The 25,437-nt window shown below is 41.3% G+C and overlaps 9 protein-coding genes across 9 annotated transcripts; 3 read left to right on the top strand and 6 right to left on the bottom strand.

The window, feature by feature from the left end:
* Positions 1 to 25: 25 nt before the first annotated feature.
* On the top strand, positions 26 to 1,352 carry BCR41DRAFT_330845 (AP complex, mu/sigma subunit). Its single transcript, XM_022021772.1, has 5 exons — positions 26 to 147; positions 318 to 521; positions 634 to 687; positions 833 to 889; positions 1,167 to 1,352. The coding sequence occupies exons 1-5, from the start codon at positions 79 to 81 to the stop codon at positions 1,266 to 1,268; spliced, it is 486 nt and encodes a 161-aa protein (XP_021885951.1). The 5' UTR covers positions 26 to 78; the 3' UTR covers positions 1,269 to 1,352.
* A 61-nt stretch (positions 1,353 to 1,413) lies between these two features.
* On the bottom strand, positions 1,414 to 3,384 carry BCR41DRAFT_366926 (amino acid permease/ SLC12A domain-containing protein; the record flags this gene model as incomplete). The annotated part of the gene is made up of 2 exons (XM_022026260.1): positions 1,414 to 2,699; positions 2,985 to 3,384. The coding sequence occupies 2 exons, from the start codon at positions 3,382 to 3,384 to the stop codon at positions 1,414 to 1,416; spliced, it is 1,686 nt and encodes a 561-aa protein (XP_021885950.1).
* Positions 3,385 to 5,357: 1,973 nt separating this feature from the next.
* On the bottom strand, positions 5,358 to 5,816 carry BCR41DRAFT_344936 (hypothetical protein). The gene is made up of 2 exons (XM_022022627.1): positions 5,572 to 5,816; positions 5,358 to 5,511 (listed from the first exon to the last, which is right to left on the bottom strand). The coding sequence occupies exons 1-2, from the start codon at positions 5,693 to 5,695 to the stop codon at positions 5,447 to 5,449; spliced, it is 189 nt and encodes a 62-aa protein (XP_021885949.1). The 5' UTR covers positions 5,696 to 5,816; the 3' UTR covers positions 5,358 to 5,446.
* A 5,040-nt stretch (positions 5,817 to 10,856) lies between these two features.
* Positions 10,857 to 14,469, bottom strand: BCR41DRAFT_344931 (kinase-like domain-containing protein). Its single transcript, XM_022022626.1, has 8 exons — positions 14,193 to 14,469; positions 13,657 to 14,094; positions 13,414 to 13,555; positions 13,262 to 13,324; positions 12,935 to 13,179; positions 12,041 to 12,838; positions 11,856 to 11,951; positions 10,857 to 11,700 (listed from the first exon to the last, which is right to left on the bottom strand). Exons 1-8 carry the CDS (start codon positions 14,208 to 14,210, stop codon positions 10,933 to 10,935), a joined length of 2,568 nt encoding a protein of 855 aa, XP_021885948.1. The 5' UTR covers positions 14,211 to 14,469; the 3' UTR covers positions 10,857 to 10,932.
* A 93-nt stretch (positions 14,470 to 14,562) lies between these two features.
* Positions 14,563 to 16,170, top strand: BCR41DRAFT_316819 (hypothetical protein). The gene is made up of 3 exons (XM_022021249.1): positions 14,563 to 14,629; positions 14,781 to 14,977; positions 15,053 to 16,170. The coding sequence occupies exons 2-3, from the start codon at positions 14,789 to 14,791 to the stop codon at positions 16,028 to 16,030; spliced, it is 1,167 nt and encodes a 388-aa protein (XP_021885947.1). The 5' UTR covers positions 14,563 to 14,629; positions 14,781 to 14,788; the 3' UTR covers positions 16,031 to 16,170.
* Positions 16,171 to 18,574: 2,404 nt separating this feature from the next.
* BCR41DRAFT_344927 (2-oxoacid dehydrogenases acyltransferase-domain-containing protein) lies at positions 18,575 to 21,194 on the top strand. The gene is made up of 6 exons (XM_022022625.1): positions 18,575 to 18,765; positions 18,897 to 18,966; positions 19,066 to 19,140; positions 19,273 to 19,433; positions 19,575 to 20,101; positions 20,226 to 21,194. Exons 2-6 carry the CDS (start codon positions 18,922 to 18,924, stop codon positions 21,041 to 21,043), a joined length of 1,626 nt encoding a protein of 541 aa, XP_021885946.1. The 5' UTR covers positions 18,575 to 18,765; positions 18,897 to 18,921; the 3' UTR covers positions 21,044 to 21,194.
* Positions 21,195 to 21,224: 30 nt separating this feature from the next.
* On the bottom strand, positions 21,225 to 22,748 carry BCR41DRAFT_418355 (Polymerase/histidinol phosphatase-like protein). The gene is made up of 3 exons (XM_022029613.1): positions 22,462 to 22,748; positions 21,634 to 22,350; positions 21,225 to 21,528 (listed from the first exon to the last, which is right to left on the bottom strand). The coding sequence occupies exons 1-3, from the start codon at positions 22,579 to 22,581 to the stop codon at positions 21,271 to 21,273; spliced, it is 1,095 nt and encodes a 364-aa protein (XP_021885945.1). The 5' UTR covers positions 22,582 to 22,748; the 3' UTR covers positions 21,225 to 21,270.
* A 70-nt stretch (positions 22,749 to 22,818) lies between these two features.
* BCR41DRAFT_344925 (Six-hairpin glycosidase-like protein) lies at positions 22,819 to 24,475 on the bottom strand. Its single transcript, XM_022022624.1, has 6 exons — positions 24,219 to 24,475; positions 24,154 to 24,192; positions 23,819 to 24,042; positions 23,613 to 23,775; positions 23,359 to 23,581; positions 22,819 to 23,258 (listed from the first exon to the last, which is right to left on the bottom strand). The coding sequence occupies exons 1-6, from the start codon at positions 24,280 to 24,282 to the stop codon at positions 22,943 to 22,945; spliced, it is 1,029 nt and encodes a 342-aa protein (XP_021885944.1). The 5' UTR covers positions 24,283 to 24,475; the 3' UTR covers positions 22,819 to 22,942.
* Positions 24,476 to 24,820: 345 nt separating this feature from the next.
* Positions 24,821 to 25,397, bottom strand: BCR41DRAFT_316815 (hypothetical protein). The gene is made up of 2 exons (XM_022021248.1): positions 25,311 to 25,397; positions 24,821 to 25,162 (listed from the first exon to the last, which is right to left on the bottom strand). Exons 1-2 carry the CDS (start codon positions 25,311 to 25,313, stop codon positions 24,899 to 24,901), a joined length of 267 nt encoding a protein of 88 aa, XP_021885943.1. The 5' UTR covers positions 25,314 to 25,397; the 3' UTR covers positions 24,821 to 24,898.
* Between the last annotated feature and the right edge of the window lie 40 nt (positions 25,398 to 25,437).

The raw sequence follows: 25,437 nt of genomic DNA, 5'->3' as shown, positions 1-25,437 counted from the left end.
ATGCGCTGTATAGTCAATCTTTTTGAAAGACATTCTCAATTATAATTATTACAATCATTATTGTTCACATTTTCACCCATGATTAAATCAGTACTCATTTTTAATAATCATGGCAACCCACGGTTGACAAAGTTTTACCAACCAATTGTAAGGAGATTGCAAGCGATTGAGCTTGCGACATCAGTAAAAGCAACAACAATATCAATGATAAAATGATAAACAGCAACAACAACTTCAGCGCAAAGAGCAAAACTGATTCTCATGTACATTCCTTTTCCTTGTTTCTCCTTATTTGTGTGGCACAATTCATATTTTAGGACATTGCAATGCAGCAAGCGCTCATCAAAGAGATTTTTGGTCTCATCTCAAAACGTCCCGATACAGTCTGTAACTTCTTGGAAGGCAGTCAAATGTTAGGAGGTCAAGATACACGAGTCATTTATCGCCATTACGCCACATTATATTTTGTCTTTGTTGTGGATGAATCAGAAAGTGAACTTGGTATCTTGGATTTGATCCAGGTAATTTCACAGCACCATACTGTATTTTTTTATTAAAAAAAAAAAAAAAAAAAAAAAAAAAAAAAAATCTGTGAAGCTATCCACCATTAAAATTTATTTTGTTTTGTTTTAGGTCTTTGTCGAGAGCTTGGACAGATGTTTTGAGAATGTTTGCGAACTGGACTTGGTAAATGGAATGGATCAAGGAAAAAAATTGCTGTGTACATGTGCATGGCATGGTCCAGTAAAAAAAAAAAAAAAAAAAAACTAACCCTTCCTTTACTTGCTTTATTTTATTTTATTTTATTTTTTTGTGGAAACTTTTTTGTTAGATCTTTCATTTCAAGGAAGTACACGATATTTTGGCCGAAGTTATTACAGGAGGCATGGTAAGGACATGAAATGGATTGAACAACATTTTGTGTGAAATACCTAGAAACAAACAACGAATGTCAACAACAAACATTGGAAGTGGCAACAAATGACAGAACAAAACAAACAAATAAACACAACAAGAAAAAAAAAAAAAAAAAAAAAAAAAAAGAGGACAATGGGCGGCGGACGAAACTATTTACTGTATGGCGTGGTCGCCCATGCCGAGTTCGTGTTGTCAATGCGCGCGACACTTTGACTAACAAAGCATTTCCTCTTTCCTTATTTTTTTAGGTATTGGAAACAGATATTGGAGAGATTGTATCAGCAGTGCAGGAAGCCGGGAGACTGATAAAAAAGCCAACAGGTCTTTTATCACAAAAATCGCCATTTTAAAATAAGATAAACCATGAGAAAGCGCATGTAATATAATACGATCATGTAGAATAATAAAAATAAAATTAAATATTTTTTATGGACAATTCACAGTATATAGTATATATAGTACAGTTGTTTCTGAAATCAGGAAACGGGGAGATTTTTAAAAGAAGAAGTTCACGACACGCTTCCGCCATTGGGTCATCTTGGAAGGTTGAACGGCTGCTTCAGAAGCAGTGTCCGAGAGAACAGGCATGGTTGTTTCGATGAAGCTACGGCCTGTGTCCAAGTCCACATCAACCAATCGGATGATCTTCGTCTTGTTCCAGAACTTCTTTCCAAAGTAAAGAATGAAGACAAATGGCAAGGTCACATAGGCGGACAGGAAAGCCTTTACATTGAAGGGGGAGAATGCAGTGTAACCTTGCGCCAATAGAATGATCACACAGACAATGATTGTATAAATTGGTCCCACGGGGTAGAGACTGGAAACAAAGGGCAAATCCTTGAGGGAACGTCCTTGAGCCTTGTACGCCATACGGAAGCGAAGGTGTGAAAAAGCAATACCGAGCCAGGAAATGAAACCAGTTGTCGAGGACAGGGACAAGAGCCACTCATAGGCTTGACCTTTGCCAATCTCATCCAATGAGACAATGAAGGCAAGGCATCCAACCAACATAGTGGCCAAGACACAATAGACAGGCACGCCATGGCGGTTCACATAACTCATGAACTTGGGTGCACTTCCTTCCTTGGACAAAGTATGGAGTGCACGAGATGAGGCATAAAGACCCGAGTTACCAGCTGAGAGAATGGCAATCAAGATGACGGCGTTCATAATATGCTCTCCGACATTAATACCAGCGCGAACAAAGACACGTGTGAAAGGAGACGACTTGATGTCGCCATTACTATTGGCAAGAGCGTTGTCAGTGTAAGGAATGGCCATACCGATAATCACCATGGTCAAGACATAAAACATGATAATGCGCCAGAACACTTGACGGATGGCACGAGGTACATTCTTGCGAGGGTTCTTGGTTTCTCCTGCGGCGATACCAACCAACTCTGCTCCCTGGAATGAGAAACCAGCATTCAAGAAGATGGAGAACAAACCAGCAAATCCACCATGGAATGGACTCATGTTAAAGACTTCAGGACCCGGCTTGGGCTCCCCCGCTTGTTGGGTACCAACTGCACCACCAATATAAAGAAAGCCAACAATGATGAAGATCATGACTGCCAAGACCTTAATGAGTGCAAGCCAATACTCTGATTCTCCATATGCTTTGACAGACACCAAATTAAGGGAAGTGAGAATGACAATAAAGACCAAGGCCCATACCCATGGAGGACATGTCTCGTCCGGAATCCAGTACGAAATAATGAGTCCCGATGCGACAAGTTCAGTCGCAACAGTGATAGACCAAGAAAACCAGTAGATCCAACCTAAAAAAGAAAATAAAAAATAAAAAATGTATTAATGATCGAGAGCCAAAACTTTAGTAAAGAGTGGAATGAGGGAAGCAACGTGACTGGAGCGGAGTCCAGAACTACCAGGAGCACAAATCACGCGGGCATGAGTTCCATTTGAGGATTTGACCTGATTGGTCGACTCCAGTTGTGCTCCAGGATACCACACGCAGTTGTCTGCTCGTGCCATATAATGCCATTTATGGCTGAGGATTCGGCTTGGATAATGATGGAAGGACTTTTCGATCGAATAAAACTTACCAAGCATGAATCCGAGAGCAGGATCAAAGAAACGAGTACCATAAGCATTCATCGATCCAGAAATGGGCAAATAAGTTGTCATCTCTCCAAGTGAAGACATGAAACAGTAGACCATGGTTCCAATGAGCATATAGGCGATCAAAGAGTATCCAGGACCGCCAGTGGCAATGGAAGCTCCAGAAGCCAAGAAAAGACCTGTACCGATTGTGCCTCCCAAAGAGATCATGGTCAAGTGACGAGCGGCCAGATTACGCTGAAGGCCATCACCTGTCGCACATTCATTTCCTTCACGCTTCTGGCCTTCTTGCATTGAGTGGCTATCATCATACTTCTTTTCGCTTATCGTTGTGGGATCTGGGGTGTAGGACTCCATGACGTCTGCAGAGAGTCGGTTGCTCATTCTTAAAAAAGAAGGTCGGTGTGAAGATGTTTTCAGGAAAAGTGGAAAATAGAGAAATGTAAAATGAAGGAGAAAATTGACCAGAAGGTGAAAAGAAAGAAAAAAAAAAGGCCTGGGTATAAAAAAGGAAGAGGTTGGCGACAGATGTTTTGGCCGCCGTGGAGGGGGAAAGAGAAAAGAGGGCGAGATGAACCTGATCGAAGGATGGATCACTAAAAAGAAGAAGAAAAAAAACAGGCGTTCAATGAGGGGTGTATTTGTACTCTGCAGCAGAAAGGATTTACTGCACCTGTAAGCAAAAAGCGGAAGAACGGCATATTTTGAAAGAATTATCTATAATCAATGGTTTGTGGAATAGATTGGGCTTGGAAGGTGTATGGATGTAATGAGGCTCTTTTGGTTCGTCTAGTGCGGAACAGATCCGCTCTGTTTTTTTACTCGAGCTCAAGTGGGTTGAATTACATTTTACGCCCGCCTATCAGGTGCATACAAAGAGATAATACGAACTTTCAGTGTCGATTCAAAGTAAGTTCACATCGCCGAGACAGCCCAATCGACAGACAGAGAGCAAACCAGACCAAAGCAAATAAATAGATAAATAGACGGGGAAGATTATTCCTTACAAAGCTTTCTGGAGAAATGAGCACACATGCTTTGTGTTGTCATAGCTTGAACTAAACGAAAAAGTTTATTTTATGAATTTCGGAAGACGAGGAAAATCAATTCAGTCAGTTTTTTTTTATTCTTTATTCTATCATTTTGTAGCCCGGTAAGCCATCTTTGTGAGTAGTCTGGCTGAGGTTTCTCGTGGTCGTTTACATTTGAACCATTTGAACACAAAGACAAATACAAACACAAATAAGATGAACAAACTGAATTTCGGGTTTTTTTTTTGACTTCAAGCGTTCGATGCAATAAAGATGTATTATATACTTATGCATGTGTATGTATTAATGTATGATGAGCATGAGAAGCATGACTAGAAGGGTCATGAAATGCCCATATACTTTATTTTGTAAATACATTAATGTGGAATGGTGGAATGGACCGGAAGTCTAGAGCGAAACATGAATGCTTTATTACTCACACGGTTATGAATTAGCGTAAACTAATGTCAATATTTCTTTTTGGGTGCGTGAGAAAAATAATGCAGACATGCCTTACTGGTTAGGGCTACAGGCGCACACCAACAAATAGTTACTTGTACTACAGGCTTTCACTCTTGCACTGGTAGGTGGAGTAGAAGCATGATTTATAATACCCCTATATATATACCCATTATCAACGGAATACCTGACTCTCTCTGGCTCTCAAGCACGTCTTTGTCTTTGTCTTTTTCTCTTTCTCCCTTTCTCCCTTCTCTTTCTCCCTTTCTCCCTCTTGTCTCTCTTCTCTCTCTGTGTCTCTGTTACGTCTAATCCAAGCACAGATATATAACTGGTCAAGATTATTTTTCATTTTTCTTTTTAGAACAAAGAGACAAATGAGGTCTTTTGCGCATGCATTCTTACTCGTTTTGCTGAGTCTGAAAACATGTGCAGTGAACAGACCCTATTCTTCAAAGTTCAAACGTTGAGCTCTAAGTCTTGAATTTTACTCCGCTGACTGGAGAATCTCATTCTTAGATCCATCTTAGATTCGATAACAAAAAAGTAGTCCTTATCCCACAAATGCGGGGTTTACTCCGACACTCAGAGCACACGCACAGCTCGTTTTCAAGGTCGTAGAGATGAACGACATTTGTGTGGCATATTTATATTTGTGCGGGTCGATGCACGTGACTATTTTTTTTTATTTTTTTTATAATGAATCTATTTGACAACCCGGGTTGTCACTCTTATTTGACAACCCGGGTTGTCACTCTTATTTGACAACCCCCCCCTTAATTATTTTACTCAATTTTTTTTCTTTGCGTGACAACCCGGGTTGCCAAATAGTAAAATATCTAATTTGACAACCCCAAGCTCATTATTATTTGACAACCCTTTTTTTATTGGCAAGATTATTATGTGAAAATCGTTTCTATTGCTATCCCTCAGCAACACGAAATCCCTCCAGCAATCTAAAAGCTTCCATCAAATAACAAACTTTTTTTTTTGGTTACGAGGTGTTGTTTTTTTATTACAACTGATTTCTAAAACAAGGGTTTGCTTTTATAGAAAATGTGCCTATACGAGTAACATGCACTAAGGGGTTTTTTGGATATATAAGCATGCATAAATTCGGAGTGGTTATGCGACGCTTGATGGCGCATGCGTAAGACGCGGAAAGGAAAAAAAAGAGAGACAGAAGAAGCTATAACCACAGTCATGATAATGGAGTGTTGCCACCATTTTAGAAATCCAGCTGAGAAAGGCCCTCCATAAGTACAAGAGGGTGAAGACTTGTCATGTGACAGGTTGAAAAAGACAATTTTTCTTCTTTTTTTGACAACCCGGGTTGTCAAATAACAAAAAAGTGAAAATTGAAGACCTGGGTTGCCAAATAAGTCGGTGTGACTGCTAAATTAGGGGGGTTGTCAAATAGATTAATTCTTTTTTTTATTTTATTAAAGCAATGATATTATTCAACGAGAGAAAAATAAGGTAGAACCCTACCTCCCAACCTGCCCCTGGCGCCCAACTGTTAAGGCTGTAAGAGTTTAATTAGCCAAATTCCACTTAATTACCAAAATGTTTCATAGATTTCACGTTCAGAAACAGAGACACAGAGGCTGGCACAGACTGAATTCAGGCACATGTCTTTTCACCACAACTTACTGCAAAGTAGAAACAAAAAAAGTATCCTAAGTACACGCGCGTAGCGGACTCACAAAGTGATCTGATCAGATCAATACCTTGCTTCATGCTCAATTCTTCATTCCCTCATTTCTCATTCCCTCATTCCTTACTCAAAGGAATATTATAGAAAAAAAAAAAAAAAAAAAAAAAAAAAAAAAGTGCGCTTGAGGAAAGCCAACAAATGACAAGTGATCAAGTCCTCTTGATCTTCGAATTGATAGTGTCCATTAAAAGTATAAAACCATGCTCACTTCTATTTCTCGCTTTTATTTTTTTTCTATAGATCAATCACTGCTATTTATTACGATTGTTGCATATTTAATCATATGCACGTACAAAAGAGTATCATATTAATAGGAGATCTCAATAACAGATGGAAAATAAATTAATAAATACCGGACAATGTGATACTGCGATCCACACTCGATTTTCGCTTATCTTCTTTCTCTAGTTATTATTTTCTAACAATAACCACTACTTGCTTGTCCTCACGTACTCATGAGTACCTATGCAATCCTCCATCAGCATGCCACGCGAAAACACTGCCGTTTCTTCATCTTCTAATAACAGGAATGACAGCAACGCAGGCGCAAGCGGTACCTTTTTTAAAGAGAAAATCTGAGGGCAAAAAAAGGCTTGTTCTATAGACGTCCTTAATGTCACCGAGGGATACGCCTCTCACAAGCGGATCTGTTCCCTAATACAGTAGTTGGTGCGGCATCAGACTCTTCTAACCGCCCTCAGTCGTCTCATTCGGCTGAAGAGACGATAGAAAAGTGGAAATTTGTGCCAATAGTGTCCTTGAATCTCTCTTGGCCAATAAGAGTCCCTCAAAGACATTGTTGCACTACAGATGTACTTGAAATCTTGAAATCCTAGCTAGTAAACTTTTTCATGCTCCGTAATACAGTATAAATATAATAGGTGTTCCGCAATGCAGAGGAGGACTGCAGCGTTAACGCAAGAAAAATGCTAAAGCTTTCCGAGGAGGTTGTATTCAAGCAGACCGTTAAGAAATATATCGATCCAAACATGGGATTTAGCGGTACCGTTGGAAAGGCTACACCACAAGCAGCTATGAAGAGCAAGCTAGCCTGCCAAGGAAAGAGGGAACCGAAGCCTTGAGAAGAAAAGGTAACGGCAACAGAAGAGAGTATTTTTCAAGTTATCGTCCATGAACTGGAGCATGATCATGTCAACATGACCTACAGCTTTGTGAAGCCTTGGAGCTTGAGGAGGCCTCGCATGGAAACAAAAGCGATGTAGAACGAAGAATACATTGACAATATAAATAGTATCATTTGTTCATCTGTTAACAGCGGAAAAAAAAAAAAAAAAAAAAAAAAAAAAGGCTCTACGACTCAAGCTAGTTAGATGCTGGGGAAATTGACATTCAGGGAGTCCTGTCCTTAGCAGCAACACTTGCTGAGCTGTATAAAGTCGCCTCTTCTGGGCCCTAATTCCTGTTGCATAATCAACAGTACGCATAGTCAGTGGTACTAATTTTAATCCTTAGAGGTAATGAGAGGTAACGAACTTTAGAACATTTTCTTATTCTAGCATTGAGATACCTTGGTGTTTATCCTGTTAAGAAAAAATTAGTATGACCAAGGCCAAAAAAAATAACTATCTGGAATACTTCAGATAATGATAGGCAAAGCTAAAGGTTATGAATGCAGAGCCTGTTAATGTGTTGTCCAACCCACTTGGTCGGTGTTTCTTATATTTTTTGAATAGCCTTGAATGTATTGAGAGCCAATTATTTCCCTTGTTACAAGCTCGTCGCGGGAAATATTAAAATCAGCCACCAAATCAATAGAGAATATTAGAATCATACGAGATCCAAGGACGCTGTGCGCGTGTGGCTGTCCCTATTCGCCTTGTTTCTCTAATAAAAGAGCGTCCGTTTCATATAACAAACTAGTGGCGTCTACCTAGGCTCGTTCTCAGCTCTCTCCGTAAGTACATCTTTACCAAAATGTTTGCATTTTTGGATGCTACCTACTGGAGGGACTGGTACATAACTTGACCTTTGCTATTCCTCGGCAAGAAAAGGTGATTAAGGATTGGAATTATTCGTCCACCCGATTGAATTTAAAAATAAGATATCTCTTACCAAATACCTTAACTTCAAAGAAAACATCACTCGGTGTGAACAGAGACAAAATGGGTTCCTGATATAAGTCAGCTGGGATCCAGCCACTATCCTTACCACTTGTGTTTATCAGCCATGTTGACATTATGGCAGCCTTTACTTCTGGTGTCCAAGAATAGAGGGGATGACAACTAAGACGGAGAAGCTCATACGCGTAATCCTTTGTACTTCCTGCTTGAAATACAATGGTTAACCACTTTATAGCTTCCTCGATGCGCCCGATATCACCAGTCTTGATGGCATCGGATAGTTCTATATACAAAATGGCATCTCTCATAAATACCGCGCTCCTCGCTGCCACAGTGCTCCGTTTTTCGAACGTAGGAAAGTTGGTTTGAAACCTTGAAAGAATGCCATAGCTAAACTTGAAAGCACTGCTTCGGAATTAAGGCCGCCATCAGTATGGACCACGGGATTCATGATGCTCGAGCCGTCTATAGCCTCAGCAGCTCACAGAAAAATCGAATCTAAGGTGTGTCGTATGAGCTCATCTGTCGCATGGAAACCTTGCTTGTTCAAGTTGACGCGTTTGCGGCCAAGCTTCGATGCATTATAGGTAATAGAGCCTGCCGCGGAGACCGAGCCATAGTGATTACGGTCTATCATACTGCTGAGCGTCATCTGAAGATGAAAGAGCTGGGTCATAGGAAGGGCCCACCGGCGCCTATAACATGGCGAAACTTCACCCCTAGAGTATCTCTTTAGCGATCGAATTATCGATATAGTGAGATGATCTCCAGCAATGATGATCTGATAATTGTCCCGGAACCACTCCGCCTGTATGTAAAGTTTCTTGCGCATGACAGTGTCAATGATTGATTTGTTACCTTCAATCGTAGGTTCATCAATCTTCGTCGCTGGTAAAGGGTACGTTGCAGTTTTGGCAGTCGCTATCTGATTTCAAAATTGGGGGAGGGTTTGAGCAATCCCTAAAGCGGCTGACATACCTATGAAGTATCTCTTTAACGTGAAAGCGATAGGAATCTTCGAAATGGCGTTGGTTCTCCACCGTAAGCACCAAGGTACTGAGAGTGAGAAGCCGATATGGTTCGTTAACTACTGGTCCCACGTTAATGTCGGGGCATCTAACAATAGTTACAGTTGTCCCGTTCTCGAAACTGTCGCCAACATGTAGCGATGATGACAATATAAAAAACATATAGATATAATAAATGAAAGCAACGAAAGCAAAGGCCCAGAAGGAAATGGAAGCAAGAGATCGGAGATTTAGGGTGTGCTGTGGAATATTATGACAGTAAAACAAAGAGATCAGGTTCACAGTTTAAATCTCCAAGTACATCGTAGACGCGACATTTTCTTTTTTTTCTTTTTGGCAAATTAAAAATATGGTTCATGTCACATGGCCGTATGGTTAAATTCATGGATAGGCGCATCTGTAGGTCTCCGAGATATCCAACTAGAGATCCCATGCGCCTTCATTCACCTCTAATGGTAGCCACCTCGTTTTCAAAATATATTGGTCAACGGCTTTTTCTAAATGTCTGTTTTTTTCAGAAATTTTAGAAATAAAATAGTCGACTTTTTCGTACATCTTTTTGTGTCCCTCCTGTGTCCTTGAGTGTCTTTCTCATCCAGGAACCACTCTGTTAAGGCCCATACACAGAAACAGCATTATAAAACCACATTTTATACAGATCCCAACTTCGGTTACAAATGTAGGGCGGCCCGTGCAGTTGCTTATATCTGCTGTTCTGATAGTCTCATCTTCCTAGAACGAGGTTGCTGATTCTTAGCTGAAATATTTCAATAAACCATATAGTTGAAGCGTACATCACTGAAGTATTCCCATTCTCATGAATACATTTCGCGATGACAATTCTAAAGCTCTAGAAAGAAGGCTCACCCCACCTTACATCCAAGATCAAAAAGTTAGCATGAGTGCCTGTGGTTTCAGATATGATTGCCACAGACACATCAAGCAGCTTTTTCCTTGCTGAAGAAGTCCGGACTGGGGGAGAATAAAATGGTTGTCTGTTGTCCATTAAAAGTGCATTATACCCTTTCTTTTCTTTCCTTCAGTCCTAATGATCGGACACAAAATGGTAGACACATCAGCGCTTTAGTCAAGACATGTGCCCCAAATGAGTATTAAGTAATAAATCATCAGATCGATCCACTAGATGACATATATATTATACCTTTGGTTGTGTGTTGTAAACTTCATTAAACAGTTTGATTCCATCTCCCCGCCGCCCTCTCTCTATTGCCTTGGGAGAAGCATAGGTCATATCAGACAAGAGGAACTTGCTATTCCATTGACTTGATTTTTAGAGCAAAAAGCAGGCAGTGTCAGACATGCTTTCTCAAGGATTGAGCGATCTAGTGAGCGCGAAATTGCTAGGCCATTTCCAAATGATAGTCCCTGAGCTGTTGTTATTGCTTTTTTCTTTTCTTTTCCATTAATCCTAGTAGAATCTCATTACTATTGCGAGCATTTAGTGGCATTTTCTATCCTTATAATTATCGTCAATTAGCTGTGGTTATTAAATCGAAAAAAAAGACTCAAAATAGCAAATGCCGATTTATGTATTTATTTATGTTATTTTACACGCACAACGCTGTTGACGCAAAGACCATCGGTCTTTTATTTCTCTAATGGTGTAAGAACGGATCATTCAAAAGCTCTGGTATAGTCACCCTGTCCTTGGAATGGTATGATAAACAGCTTTTCATGATTTGGATTAAACGTAAATCTACTTTGATGGTCTTTGCCGGCGCCAGTGCAGATGATGAAGATTCATTGAGACCGCTTTTTGATTGTGATCCATTAATAACTGCAGAACCATCTGGCCTTAACCCTGACTCTGATCCCGACCCTGATTCCGATCCTGATCCCGACCCAAATCCCAACGTGCCTGGCCCTGATCCCGCTGCAGGAACTATTACATCCACACCATTGTTATTAATATTATTATCGAGTACATTCGTTGGTTTCGCTACAGTCACTTGAGCAAACTGTGTTCGTTTGGGCTGTAGAGGAGACAAGACTGTCTCTGGAAACTCTATCCGATGATCCGGATTGGTAATCACGTTCATCTTTTTAAAGACATTCAGCACATCCGAGAATGGTGTTTTACCATACACCATCTGGTATAGAATGCATCCTAGTGACCAAACATCTGACGCCCGCCCCAATTTTCGACATGCTACGTTAGGATTAGATCCAACAGCTTCAGGCGACATGTAATTGGCAGTACCAAGCTGGCCCTCCCGATGAATATTGGTGGTGTCGTTAGCAATGGCATTGGCGATTCCGAAATCAATCAGCTTCAGAGAGCCCTCCACTAAGAGAAAGTTGGCAGGCTTAAGATCCGAATGGACAATCTTCTCTTCGTGGATTACTTGTACAGCTTCTAACATCTATACACCAGGACAAAAAGTCATTCAAAAAATAATAAATAAAAATAAAAAATAAAAGATAAAAAAAAAGCGTGAGTAAGGTGGCGATCTTTGTAAAATCGGAAAAGGGCAGATAATAGTGCTCAATCTGCATATACGATAATAAATTTTATTACTTGTCGCCAGTAAAGCCCAATAAAATGAATATCAAATGGCTGCTCTCGCTGGTTGAGCAGCATGTGTGCAAGATCAATTTCGCCGTACTCCATCACCTAATTGATCGAAGGGTGAATAGTTTTCAGTTAGCCATTACCAGCTGATGCACCCTGAAAAAACAAACACGTTAGTCTGTTTCACTTACCAAGCATAAATAGCCTTTTGTATAGTTGATTTCTGCATCATACAGCCTAATGATTCTCGAATTACCGACCAGCCTTGTTAATAATTTCACCTCGTTGATATATCCATTGATAACAGACTGATCAGCCTCCTCAAATGAGACCTTCTTGAGCGCAAAAATCCTCGAGTTTGAGGCAAGCACTTTGTATACTCTAGAACTGCCTCCTTTGCCGACTTGAGTCAACCGAGTATAAGGCCGATTGTTGACCATTGTGACTAGTCGCGCACCGAGCTCTCCTCGGCCCTGTGTTGATGTCACTGCCACTAAAGAAGGCGGTGTAGATACAGGGGGGTCTGATGTATCATTGAGAGGTCTTTGAGCTACCATGGATCCTCCGATTCGCTGCTGGGGACGCGGTAATGGTGGAGCCTGAGCTGCTCCTATCGCCAAATGCATTGCAATAGAGGCAATCCCTTCTGAACGTAACCCATGCGACTGCTGTTTCTGATGGTTGTTGGTTTGAGGTAGTGTTGAAGCAGGCTTTGGAGTCTTTGATAATTGAGATGAATTGGATGTGCTAGGGGCTTCTCCAGGCATGGCCTTAGGGACTAAATTGACTGATGGCTGGTCCTGAACCCTCGATTCCGCTTTTGTTCCTGTTGACTCTTTTGGTTGTTCAGAGGAATAAGTAGGGGTAACAGAGGTCGAGAGAGCTGATGGTGACGTTGATACTAGCGCTGGTACTGATGCCGATGCTGTGTGCACGGCTTGTACTGTAGCTTTGTTCGTTGCCGTAACATCCAAGTATTGTGCTGCGGGCTGAAAGATATATTAATATTGCGTAGGTTATGTGTAAGATGGGTGTTTGAGATATTATATGCTAAAGGGACATCGGGTTGCATTACGCAACATTACCTTTGAAGGGCCCTCGTGAGACTCTGGAAAGTCATCCATGCTATGTTTCATTCTCTTGTGAACAGAGCCTGGTATATCTACGTCGCGATGACTACCTTGCCGTACCCGAGCCTGGTCCACAATGGCGACGTCTTCTTCTTGTAAGGTTTGTATTGGTAACTCACATGATGTTGATGCTGTTACCTCCACGGGTGATTCTTTCTTCTCTTGCTCTGCCTGTAGGTCTCCTGTTGAATTGCTGTTATCTGTACGTAAATAGGAGCAAATACTGTTAGTGAATATTTCAAAGATAATTGAAAAGCAGACTCTAGTTATGTCAACGACTACCATTTCCCGCTCTCGATTCTTCTTGATTCTCTAGATCTGCAACATCACCTCTGTATGGACGACCTAATTTAGCGGTATATGATTAAAAACTGGGCTTTTGAAAAAGATAAAGTTATGCACGCTGTACTGACTGTTTGTTACATTACACTTACCCCAATTGAAGGACTTTCGTAGCCCAGTTTTAGTAATTGGTTTGAGAGTTTTAGAGCGTGAGCTAAGGGGTGTCTGAGGAGGAATGTTTTCCTTCCCCGTTGCTTTCCTGAAGACCTTGTGCTGAGGAGGAGTAAAGTTAGCCTAAATTAAATGTCAACGTTTAGAATCTAATAACTAGCCTCTGAGCAAAAGATATATTGAACCCCGTGCCAATATCAATAAGACATGTAAACGACGCACACCTTCGGCCCTAGTAGTGCTTCTGCAGATCCTTCGGAACCCAGTTTTAGGGTATCTGCCAGAGGCGTTCGCTTTTTCTGAAGCGATCCTTGCTCTTCAGTTTTTGAACCAGGATGAGGCTTTTGTATCGGTGGTACCTCTGCCTGTGAGAAGGAATTCACGCTAATCCCTTCAAAGGATGTTAGTGGTACTTGACTTTTCACAGTCATAGTGTTCTCTGCATCTTGAGAGCGCTGTAGTGTAATAGGCGGTCTGGATATGTTGTTGGATTGATTGCTGCTTTTTGCTCTGGTGTAGAGAGGTCGCTTCGGTGGCCGTACGATTGTACTGGTCGCTACCAAAGGTAGACTGGCTTCGCCAAAGTAATCGACAAGGTAAGCTTCTTTATCCCTCAGCTGGTCAGCTTTAACAGGTTGAAGTTTTGGTGGTGGCGCTCGTTTCTATAGTTACGTACATGAAGTCTAGAAAGTTATAGATTCACTACTAAGATAAAAAACTGGCGCGCTTTTTCTTAAAATTATTGTGTGGCAGTTGATACCTTCTCTTTAGCCTCCATATCCCTCACAACCTAAGTATGGGTATATATGGTAAGTGTTTAAGAGGAGATGTGATGTTGATTGAGCCTTTGATGACAATGTTTCAATTATAATTCTGTTTATTATGCAGGTACAGCGAGCTGGCAGGTAACTGACAAAAAAAAGAGGAAAGAGCGAGAGAGAGTAAGTCAGAATGGTAAGAAGTGAATGAATTGCTTTATATTTTTGTATTTTATGCCTTTGTGAATGATGCTTTGAGTGACAATGATCTTAAAAAAGGACAAGTTAGTTGTGCAACTCATGCGATGCCCTGGCACACTCTTGCCCTGTTACAAGGAGGTATGTGCTCAGCCACTATAACTCTCCAGCGAACACTTTTCTTTTTTTTGTTTTTCTTTCTTTGACATCCATTTACTGTCTCATCCTCGCAGCGCACTATGTAAGTGAATACCCTAGACAGCATCGACTTCATGCGATCTCTAAAGATTTCGATCCGATTGAACCTCAGAATCTTTCTTGATTGACAAAATGCCTTGAATTAAATTGTATCCTCTAACCACAGCAACTAAACCTAAATCCTGAATTTTTAGATTCAAGCATGTCTAAAACTACATTCTCAATTGAGGGCCGTGGCCTAAAGCTTGAAAGTGCTGAGGATGTCAAGGAATTCATTAAAACCATTGAGAGCATGGACGAGCTCGAGAACGTTATTCTGAGTGGAAATACCTTTGGTGTTGAGGCTTGCCGTGCTCTTGCTGCCGCTCTTGCCAAGAAGCCTCTGTTGAAGGTAATAACCAATCAGAATGCATATATCTGTATATTTTTATTTTTCTAACTCTTCACGCCCCAAATCTGTTATTAGGTTGCCAACTTTTCGGATATTTTTACAGGACGTCTGCGCTCCGAGATTCCTGACTGTCTGGTTTACTTTGGCGATGCATTAAAAGACAAGAAGCATCTTGTGGAGCTCAACCTTAGCGACAATGCCTTTGGAGCAGCTGGCGTCCACCCTCTTGTCGAATTCTTGACTACGAACAGGAATTTGCAGATCTTAAAGCTCAACAACAACGGATTGGGTGTGACTGGAGGTAAAGTCCTTGCTGAGGCGTTGATGACCGCTCATGAAAGGAATGTTGCTGAGAATAAAAAGTCATCTCTCCGTGTGGTTATTGCTGGGCGTAATCGTCTTGAGAATGGCTCTACCCCTGATCTCGCCAAGGCATTTGCAGCCCATGGAACGCTAACCCATGTTGCGATGCCTCAAAATGGAATACGTATGGAAGGAATTGAGGCTCTTGCTGCTGGATTGACCAAGTGTCCTGGATTAGAGATTTTGGATTTGCAGGATAATACGTTCACAGAGCGTGGATGCCGCGCCTTTGCTGCTGCTTTGCCTTCCTGGAAGGAATTGAGGAGGCTCAACTTTGGCGAGTGCTTACTCTCCAACAAGGGTTCTATTCTCCTATCACATGCTTTGGCACAGGGCAAGAATCCCAAGTTGGAGTCTCTTGACTTTACATACGCTGAGATGAGGGAGGACGGTGTTTTGGAACTGGCCAGCGCGATCTCTAATCGCCTCTCCAATTTGACAAAGCTTGAACTGAATGGAAACCAAGTTGATGAGGACAGCGCCGCTATTGATGCTATTCGTGATGCTCTTGCCAAACACGATCATGGTGATGCGCTCGGAGACTTGGATGATATGGAGGAGCCAGATTCGGATGAGGAGGATGAGGAGGATGAGGAGGATGAGGAGGATGAAAAAGATGAAAAAGAAAAGGAGGGAGACGAGAAGGTTTCTGACGAGCTCGCTGATCTCGCTGCTAGGCTCAACGTATAAGCGTACGGAATCCATTTACCACTTGGCTCATATCTTACATGTATCATTTAGACATTACCTTCATTGCTCTTTCCATCTGTTCGCTTTCCTTCGTTATTAAAAGAAAAAAAGAAACCATTAATAAAATTCTGTACTAGCACTTCTATTTCTTTATTTGAGAATGCGCTGCATTTCACGTACACATGGCCTGCACATTAAATTTTTTTTTTTTTCTTATTTTGGATTAGGTAGAAAGCTTATTGAGGGAGATATTTAAGTTCCCAGGGTTAATAATAATAATAATAATAATAATAACTGGCTTGTGGCAGCCAAGCGTTCATAGCGACGTTGCTTTTTGGTCCTTCGATGTCGGCTCTTCCTATCATACTGAAGCAGAATTCAGTAAGCGTTGAATTGTTCACCCACTAATAGGGAACGTGAGCTGGGTTTAGACCGTCGTGAGACAGGTTAGTTTTACCCTACTGATGAAATGTTGTTGCAATAGTAATTGAACTTAGTACGAGAGGAACCGTTCATTCGGATAATTGGTATTTGGGCCTGCCTGAGCAGGTAATGGCCCGAAGCTATCATCCGTTGGATTATGGCTGAACGCCTCTAAGTCAGAATCCGTGCTAGAACGCGACGATTACCGCCTTTTCCGATTTTTAGTTGAATACGAATAGAGCTTCGGCTCCTGAATCATGCTATGCAGGGTCATCTGGTGGAGCGGAAAGGCTTCATGAGGTTCCTGCTACTGTTAATTTCAAATATTGGAAAAAGATAAATCCATTGCAGACGACTTTAATTGAACGGGGTATTGTAAGCTGTAGAGTAGCCTTGTTGCTACGATCAGCTGAGATTAAGCCAATTTGTTGTAGAGATATTTGTTCGTATGGGCAACATCTTTTTTTTCTCTCACTCTGGTGGTGTTCTTAAGGGGTGGTCTAGCATGCTTCGCGCATCAAAATCCACCTATTGAAGTCAATGATGCACGAGTGATAGATTTAAAAAATGCAGCATACGGAGTCTTTCGGTGCCTCATTCATCATCAAATACGTGTGAATACAAATTTACAAAGCAAAACAGTGTTTTATTCTTTTAGCAAGTGTGATGTCTTGGCTGGGTGTGCGGACATTATTTCAGGAGTGAACTCTGCATTTAGCTGTATGCCAAATATATACTCAAATACCTGATGACAGAGCCGAATCAAGAGCTTCCTCTTCTTCCCTGTACTCAAGTCGGCACCGTTTTGTGAGAACACTATCCACCGCTCGATGCAGAAGTTGACGATCGTTCTCCAGCTTCCGTTTGGACAATTGACTGGTGAAATGCCTACTCTCAAAGTCCTTATGAAGATTCTTACTCCATGCTCTCTCCAGTCTAACTGCCGTCTCCTTTAGCGTCTATAGGCTGCTCTCTTGCATCCATGCTATTGCATTCCTCCATTCTGCTCGTGCGCTGACCTTGCTCAAATTATCTTTTTCCGTCCAGGTCAAAAATGATTGATACTCAAAGTCATCAGGCCGGGCGCATGAATTCAGGTATGGCCACGCGTAAGACCCTTTAGATCTTGGCGTCATGGTCTAGTCGGCTTGGATGACATGATAGAATATCTACAATCGAAAATGAGATACAGATGATAGTAATAAATTCGAAATACAGCGCACCACTCCTATAGATAGATTTTGTGAAAAGTCTCAACATCCGACAGAGTCCCGCTCGACTTCGTCAGAATACCAGCTACCAATGACAGCCATGCTGGACAGAGCTTCTAGCAATATCGAAGGATCTGCACAGTGTTGAGATTCGCAAAAAACCCAACCATTGATCGTCAAAGGACACATCACATTTGACTTTGAAAAACGTCAAAGGCGCAGGTAGAGTGACTAAACACGACCTAACAGACACTGCTAGCGTTCGTTGGGAAGCCCGGTGCCACCGACAACTATGCTATACAGAGCTTTCTAGCGATATCGAATAATCTGCATAGTGTTGAAATATTGTCGTAGAACCTGTAAAGATTCTAAAAAATATATCCAACGCTACCGCCGGACAGACACGCCTTACCATTAATCTTTGCAATAGCAAGGGGGCATGGTGGTAAACCTCGCGCTCCACACCAGTGAGGGTGATGAGAAAACAAGCTAGGGGTACTCATTTACCGAGGGTCCAAGGACTGTGGCTAGCTATAGAGCGGGAAGTCTTGGACGAGAGACTTGGACTAGGTAATTCACGCGTCTGCTAACAAACTGAAAAAGGGAGGACTTTCGTAAAGGCGTTGCGCAAAACATTGTTCAACTAGAAGCTGCGTTGACACCTATAAAAAAGAAAAGAAAAGTTAATGATTTGGATGGGGATGAAGAGCCGCCAAGTAAACTCAGGTAACTGATGCAAAGGATTGGATGTTTCTTGGATGCACAAAGGAAGAGGAAGACTAAACAGTGACTTATTGTTACAGGAAGTAAAGAGAATTGCATCATTGGAGCAAAGAGTTAGTTCCTGTCCTTATCGTGAGAATTTTCTGAATAGTGTCCCTGTTCTCCCACACACAATTCTTTCTCAGCTCCCACTTTTATTTATTTTACTCTCACGCTCTCTACCCCACTTCCTTTTTCTTTCTTTCACTCTTACTCTCACTTTCTGCACCTTCACCCCTTCATCTTTCTTTCACATCTATCTCTCCCCTCTCCCTCGCTTTTGGTCATTACCATTGCTTTCATCCTCTCCACTCATCTACATCTACTCTCACTAATCATGTAAGCTCATTTGTACCACTTTTTTCAGATCTTCAAAAAAAAAAACAAAAAAGTGTCCATGCTGGCTTTTGTTTCCAGAATGCACAGATAGTTGCTACCGCTGACCCCCATTTTACTACAATCTTCATTAGTAGTCGAACATAGAAGAAATAGACAATGTTTTCTGCATCTCGTTCTTCACTCAATGTTCTCAGGTCAAAGGTAAGACAAAAAAAAGTACAACACAGTACACTTCTGCCCTAGCTTTTTTCTAATCGATACTCACACAAAGTATGTATATTCCTTTACGGACTGAGCTAGGTTGGCCAGTCTACATATATCTCCACTGCCCGAATGATCTCTGGACAGAGGTTAAAATACTCAATTGCAACCAAGGTAATGATAACAAAATAAAAGTGAGGAGCTAAAACAAAAGGGCTCATGATACTAAAGGATGAAGTGATTGATGGTCCTTAATTTTTTTTTTTTTTTTTTTTTTTTCAAAATATATATTTCAAACCTTCATAGGCCGCCACTACTCTTTGCATTAAGGCAGTTCGTCAGCCAAGAGCCAACTTCAGCATTAATCATATCCATAGATTTCACGCCTCAGCTTTAGCAAATGCCAAAGTCCCCTTTTTATTGGCAGATATTGGAGAGGGTATCACAGAGTGTGAAGTCATCCAATGGTAACGTATCTGTGAACATCTGTTGTTCCCTACTCTTCTTGCATTATGACCTTCCTTACTGAAAAATATTGGAGCATACGCGCTGTAGGCTGGTATACTTATTTCGCCAATTAACTCTCTACTTATTTTGCTGACTATTAGGTTTGTAAAGGCTGGTGACAAAGTTGAAGAGTTTGATAGGCTTTGTGAGGTTCAGTCAGACAAGGCATCTGTCGAGATTACATCCCGGTTCACTGGAACCATTGCCTCTCTCAAATATAAGGTTGGAGACATGGCAAAGGTTGGATCACCCTTGGTCGAAATCGAGACTAATGACGGTGCTGCTGTAGAAGAACCCATTGCTGCTCCTGACGCTACTTCTACATCGACTCCTCCCACTACGGCACCTGAGGATGGCTTGAGAGGCCATTCAAACGTCATTCAGGACATGAATGCGGTGGCCGCCATGATGGACTCTCCTCCGGGAAAGGTTGAGGCTCCCAAGGTTGAGGCTACCAAGGCTGAGGCTCCTACTGCTGAGCACATTTTGACCTTTGCTACCCCCGCGGTCCGTCGTGTTGCCAAGGAGAACAGTATTGACATTAGTCTTATTAAAGGAACCGGTAAGAGTGGTCGTGTTATGAAGGAGGATGTTTTAGCATACCTTGCTAACGGACAACAGTCAGCTGGTAAACATTCTTTTCTTTACTGCCTAATGAAACCTGCGCTGTGTTTAAAAATATTCCGAAAAGTAACAGTAGAACAGTTGAACCTAATCTGGAATTGATCATTGCCTTCACTTCATCCATATAGCTGCTCCAAAGACCTCTAGCGCATCCATAGCTACCGTTTCCCCTGTCAAGGCTCATAGGCCTGTTGGGGAGGATGAGATTGCTCCATTGAGCAAGATCCAAAAGGCCATGTTCAAGCAGATGACCAAGTCTCTATCGATCCCTCATGTCGGATTCGCTGATGAAATCATTCTTGATAACGCCATTGCCTTCCGACGTGCACTGAATGATTACGTGGCCAAGTCGCCCGAGAAGTACAACTTTGAGAAGATTTCATACATGCCTATCATCATCAAGGCCCTTTCGATTGCCTTGGAAGAGTACCCTATCATGAATGCCTGTGTTATTGATGGTGAAGATCCCTCCACTGCCAAGCTTAAGTACCGTGCATCTCACAACATTGGAATTGCTATGGATACTCCCGGCGGCTTGATCGTCCCCAACATCAAAAACGTTCAGAATCTGTCTGTGCTTGAAATTGCATCTGAATTAACTAGGCTGCAAGAACTTGGCAAGAAAAACGCCATTCCCTTAGCCGATCTTAAGGACGGCACCGTGTCTCTGTCCAACGTTGGCAGTATCGGGGGTACCTATTTGCATCCTATAATTGTCACATCTGAGGTGGCAATCGCTGCCATTGGCAACATGCAGCGTTTGCCTCGCTTCAAGATGATTGAGGAGGATGGCAAGATGGTTGAGCGCGTGGTTGCACAGCAAATTGTCAATGTCAGTTGGAGCGCCGATCACCGTGTCATTGATGGGGCTACTATAGCCCGCCTTAATGCACTCTGGAAGACTATGATCGAGAATCCTGTCTTGATGGGAGCCATGCTTCGCTAACTTTTTGTTTTTATTGTTATTGTTGTCAATGTTGCTACTACCTTTTACTTCAAGATTGAATATGTGAAGTGCAATGGTGGCCGTCTCCTATTTCTTTTTATACATATAACCATACTAGACTATTTTACTTTAAGAGAAAAATCATAAGTAAAAAAAAAAAAAAAAAAAAAAAAAGACTAATCTCATATTTCTTCCTTAATGTTTTTCTTTTTTTTACATGTCCTATTCTAATTTTCGTAAAACTTCAATGAAGCTAAAGGTATTGAGCGGACATGGACATGTTGGAAAGATTCATTTACTTTTGCCCCCTGTGAAGCATGTTCAGTATAGATATCCTCACTGTCATTGGGAGCGAGGTAATACACCTGGTCGATTTTCATCTGCTCAAGGTATGCCTTCAAGTTTGGGTTGTAGAACATACCGACATCGTCGGGTCCATGAGAATCGTCCGAGAGTGTAATCCTTCCTCCTTTTGAGAGGATATGCTAAAAGAAAAGAAACAGTAAAAAATAGACTTAGAAACTATAGTGCGCACACATTGGAAATGTTGATACAACTTGTAAAAAAAAAAAAAAAAAAAAAAAAAATACTTCGAGAATGTCCCGCTGAGGATAGGCATCCGCAAGCCCTTTCTTCCAAGCTCGTGAATTAAGCTCAAACAGTCCGCCATAACCGACTACATAGTCAACGTTGCGTCTCACAAGTTCCCAAAGATCTGGTGTTAGTTTGTTTTGGTTCTGCCTGGCTGTTTCTTGTTCATGTTGTTCCTGACTTTTATTTTGATCTTTACCCTGATGATGATGACATCCATTAATGGCACTAAAAAAGATGCGCACCAGATCCAAATGTCCCACAACTTCCGGCTGAAGTCCTTGAAGCATTTGAAACTGTGCATCAAAATATTCTCGGAACAAGACTTGCCATGATCCATGACCCACTTTCTCCAGTGCCTCGAGATACAATTCCTGTGAGAAATCCAATGGGATTCCATGGATATGGTGCAATGAACCCACAATATATTGTACCTGCGGCAATGTGATTGGTGGAGGAACAGTACCAGCCGTTGTTAATGTTGTAGCTGTAGCTGTAGCTGTAGTTGTAGAAGATGAAGTATCTGTGGGGCCAAATAAGGTCTGTCGATAAGGTTGTCGAAGATTCCGAACATACTCAATAGATTCAGGTCCAAAGTATTCGGTTTCAAGGCCGATTAGGAGACAAATCTGATCCTTGTATTTCTGTTGAAGACGCACAGCCTCCTGTAAGAACTGGTCATACATCCTTTCTAGATCTTGAGTTGTCAAATGGGACTTGAAAGCAAAAAAATAAAAATAAGTCAATATTTTAGTCGTATACGTTTCGTTTTGTATTGATCGAAGACGACAAGATGTTTTTTTTTTTTTTTTTTTTTTTTTTTTAACCTCTTCAGGATAAAGCTGATCAGGACGATAACGAGGCATATGCTCGGAGAGGCCATAGATTGTGAATCCACGCTGGATCGCCGACTGAACAACTTGCTCAAGCGTACCCTTGGCATGCATACAAACTGTCCTGAGTGTGAGTGGAACGAAAACATAACCCTGGTTAAGTTGTTATTATTGTTCTCTATCGAGGCCATTTACTCAGAGCTTAAGCGAGAGAAAAGTGAAGGGAAGAAAGGAATGTAAAGTCCAGAAATGAGATGTTGTTAGCAAATAGGAATGAGAAGGGAGGAAAAAAAAAAAAAGATCAGTTTGTATCAAGGAAAGAGTCATAATCACAGACTGCTCTCATTTACCCAGGCCATATTATTGAGTACATTTATGATTCAATTAATTCAATTCTATTAACTCTTTCAAAATATCAGACTACTACAAATATATATATTTATCACTATCAATAATTTTATTGTCTTCTTTCTTTTCAGAATCCTGTAGGGTTTCTTGCCTGCAAGAGACACAGCATCTGGATAGAGTCACCAAAATATGATCTATCAGACTCAAGGTTTTCCATCTGATCCTGGAGCCGCGTTTGGTTAGGATGGCGCATCGTCCACATCACGAGGGATGCTGGAGCAGTAAAAGACATATCGCAGTAATTGCGATCGTGAATCTTATGACCATTCAAATGGTATCCTGCGCACACTTCGGAGAGTGATCCAAAAAATGATGATTGCGCCATCAATGTGGGACAAATGCGAGGATCGTGTGTCAACAAATAATAAACTGACAATCGCCACCTATAAAAAAAAAAAAAAGAAAAAACAATGATTTATAAATTAGTGTTTTTTTTTTTCTTTTTTCAAATCCAACACCATCGTATTCTGTAAATAAACTTACGGGACACGGCACGAGTTCCAATTAAAGTCTTTGTCATTGTCACTTTCCAGGACTTTATGTGCTGCTGGCTCATAGTATCCGTTCGTTGAAAGCTTTAAAAAGTCTGCAATCAGGCCAGTAGGATTCAGGCTTAATTGATGTTGTACATTTGTGATGATAGCATCCATGACTTTAGCCCATTGTGGTGAACGCTCGGGGTCCTCATTATAGAAGGTTAGGAATCCTGACAGAATAAAGTCTGAGGGCCGTGTTACTTCTGGCGTATGCATTTTCCTCTCCAACTGAGGCACCGCCTGAATAACCAAATGCAGACACCTTGGGTGGCTCAGGCACTTTGACCCAATCTCCCAATGTAGGCATGAATGTATAATGGTTGATTTCGTGGTCCCAGATCGCCTTACAGAGGGGAATGGCAATCTGACGATAATCATAGCGCCCACAAGGGAGAGCGACCCCAAACTTTAGCGGCGTAGAATAATGACGTGGCAATGTCAATGTCGCCATCGGTCGCAGAGTTTTTCGCCTCCTTCTGGAGCGTTTTTGTAAGTACGGTGATGCTTATCATCAATCTGCTGCCATGCACAAAGCCCATTGGCGTTTTTAAGTGAAGGAACCAGCGCAAGAGTCCATCAAAATCCTGCTGATTGCGCATTAGAACAGATATTAGCATTCCATATCCAATGGCTTTTAATTATTATTCCCAAGAGCAAAAAAAAAAAAAAGAAAAAAAAATGTTAGGGAGAGAGGAATAATTGCAAAGGTTAATTTTACTTTTCGCTTTTTCTATTTAGTTACCTTCAGAACAAGTAATTGCATTCTTTTGTTCAACTTCGCCTTTTTTGTTGTAATCAATGTAAAACATGTCACCCAGGCACGCACATACTCTGTACGCCAGTCATTATACTTTTTTTCAATAGAAGGCATTCTGGCTCCACTTGTTTGTTGTGAATTCAGCTACTTTCTGCTGTTGAGATGTTAATTGAAGAAATGAAGGCCACTGATGTATTATGGATGGAGTAAGTTGTTGCCAAGAGAGAAAGAGAGAGGGAAGAAAGACATGATACTATAATTTATCCGCCTAAGAGTCTTTTATTCCCATTCCCTTCCAATGACGACAAAAGCAAAAAAGTGCAACAGCCGAGTCCGATCATAAAAAAATTACCCTGCTCTGCTTCAATTTAGGACGTAAAATATAAATAGGATACTCGAAATGACAATAAAACTGCAATTTCACCCTGTCATCCCGCTGTGCCTGTCTCAGAAGAGCCCTGATTCCGCTTCAGGTCAATGTCGTCATCAAAAGGCTCCCATAAGTACCACAATTGCAAGGCTGCGTGATAAATCAGGTGAAAAGGGTGGAAAGGGTGGGAAGGAAAAAGTAAAGCACGATAACGGCAATAACATGTAAACGTGTCCACAGTACAGAAAGTCGTCCAGGATATCAAGAAATCAATCAGAGTAACCCACTACCATGTTTCTTTATTGCTACATCTCATTTTGTCATCGACCATTCAGGCCACGTATTTGTATTTTTTTTTTTTTAAAAGTCGCGTGATGCTGAGCGAAGTGTTGCTAGGAGACCCAGGAATTCATCAAAGTCGAGTTCGCCATCCCCATTGGTATCAAATGCCTTGATTACAAAGCCCAGCTCCTCATCACTTGCTTCTTGGCCTACAGATGCAGCAAGCTGCTTGAGCTCGTCCGTCGCAATGCGACCGTTCTTGTCCTTGTCGTATGATGTGAATGCCTCCTTAAACTTAGCGAGTTCCTCTGGTGTAAAATTGATATTTTGCTGTGGTGTTGCCTTCATTTTTTTTTTTTTTTTTTTTTTTAAAAAAAAAAAAGCGAATGTACATGTACATTCATATATATTATATTAATAAATAAAATAATAAGGAACCTTCAGCACTCTTCTATGCTTTATGAATAGAACAAAGTGTTGTTTGACATACCATTTTAAATGATGAAACGTCTGTCGAGGGAAGAGGAAATTAAGTCGATTGAGGAGTGTGATGTGGGGGAAAGAAGAAAGAGATAGAAAATTCCGAATGCTCAAGAAACATTATCTTTTATAGTTGT

The sequence above is a fragment of the Lobosporangium transversale genome, assembly GCF_002105155.1.
Source record: "Lobosporangium transversale strain NRRL 3116 chromosome Unknown BCR41scaffold_2, whole genome shotgun sequence".
NCBI classification, from domain to species: Eukaryota; Fungi; Mortierellomycota; class Mortierellomycetes; order Mortierellales; family Mortierellaceae; genus Lobosporangium; species Lobosporangium transversale.
The sequence above is the reverse complement of the archived record's forward strand: the minus strand, read 5'-3'. Positions and strand labels throughout refer to the sequence as shown.

Bases quoted from the DNA above. Each gene is read 5' to 3' on its own strand.
- BCR41DRAFT_418355 (XM_022029613.1), bottom strand. From the start codon at position 22,581: ATGCATGCCAAGGGTACGCTTGAGCAAGTTGTTCAGTCGGCGATCCAG. The intron at 22,351-22,461 runs GTTAAAAAAAAA...TTTGCTTTCAAG, and splicing joins ATCAGCTTTATCCTGAAGAG to TCCCATTTGACAACTCAAGA. The intron at 21,529-21,633 runs GTATTTTTTTTT...CTTTTCTTTTAG, and splicing joins CTCAGCGGGACATTCTCGAA to CATATCCTCTCAAAAGGAGG.
- BCR41DRAFT_330845 (XM_022021772.1), top strand. From the start codon at position 79: ATGATTAAATCAGTACTCATTTTTAATAATCATGGCAACCCACGGTTG. The intron at 522-633 runs GTAATTTCACAG...GTTTTGTTTTAG, and splicing joins GTATCTTGGATTTGATCCAG to GTCTTTGTCGAGAGCTTGGA. The intron at 688-832 runs GTAAATGGAATG...CTTTTTTGTTAG, and splicing joins ATGTTTGCGAACTGGACTTG to ATCTTTCATTTCAAGGAAGT.
- BCR41DRAFT_344936 (XM_022022627.1), bottom strand. From the start codon at position 5,695: ATGACTGTGGTTATAGCTTCTTCTGTCTCTCTTTTTTTTCCTTTCCGC. The intron at 5,512-5,571 runs GTGCATGTTACT...TTTAGAAATCAG, and splicing joins TATATCCAAAAAACCCCTTA to TTGTAATAAAAAAACAACAC.
- BCR41DRAFT_344931 (XM_022022626.1), bottom strand. The intron at 13,325-13,413 runs GTAAGTGTAATG...CCGCTAAATTAG, and splicing joins ACGAAAGTCCTTCAATTGGG to GTCGTCCATACAGAGGTGAT. The intron at 13,180-13,261 runs GTAGTCGTTGAC...ATTTACGTACAG, and splicing joins AGAATCGAGAGCGGGAAATG to ATAACAGCAATTCAACAGGA.
- BCR41DRAFT_344927 (XM_022022625.1), top strand. From the start codon at position 18,922: ATGTTTTCTGCATCTCGTTCTTCACTCAATGTTCTCAGGTCAAAG. The intron at 19,141-19,272 runs GTAATGATAACA...AAACCTTCATAG, and splicing joins AATACTCAATTGCAACCAAG to GCCGCCACTACTCTTTGCAT. The intron at 20,102-20,225 runs GTAAACATTCTT...TCATCCATATAG, and splicing joins TAACGGACAACAGTCAGCTG to CTGCTCCAAAGACCTCTAGC.
- BCR41DRAFT_344925 (XM_022022624.1), bottom strand. From the start codon at position 24,282: ATGCCTTCTATTGAAAAAAAGTATAATGACTGGCGTACAGAGTATGTG. The intron at 23,776-23,818 runs GTTTGGGGTCGC...GATTATCGTCAG, and splicing joins CATTATTCTACGCCGCTAAA to ATTGCCATTCCCCTCTGTAA. The intron at 23,582-23,612 runs GTAACACGGCCC...TTATTCTGTCAG, and splicing joins GGAAAATGCATACGCCAGAA to GATTCCTAACCTTCTATAAT.
- BCR41DRAFT_316819 (XM_022021249.1), top strand. From the start codon at position 14,789: ATGTCTAAAACTACATTCTCAATTGAGGGCCGTGGCCTAAAGCTTGAA. The intron at 14,978-15,052 runs GTAATAACCAAT...ATCTGTTATTAG, and splicing joins CCAAGAAGCCTCTGTTGAAG to GTTGCCAACTTTTCGGATAT.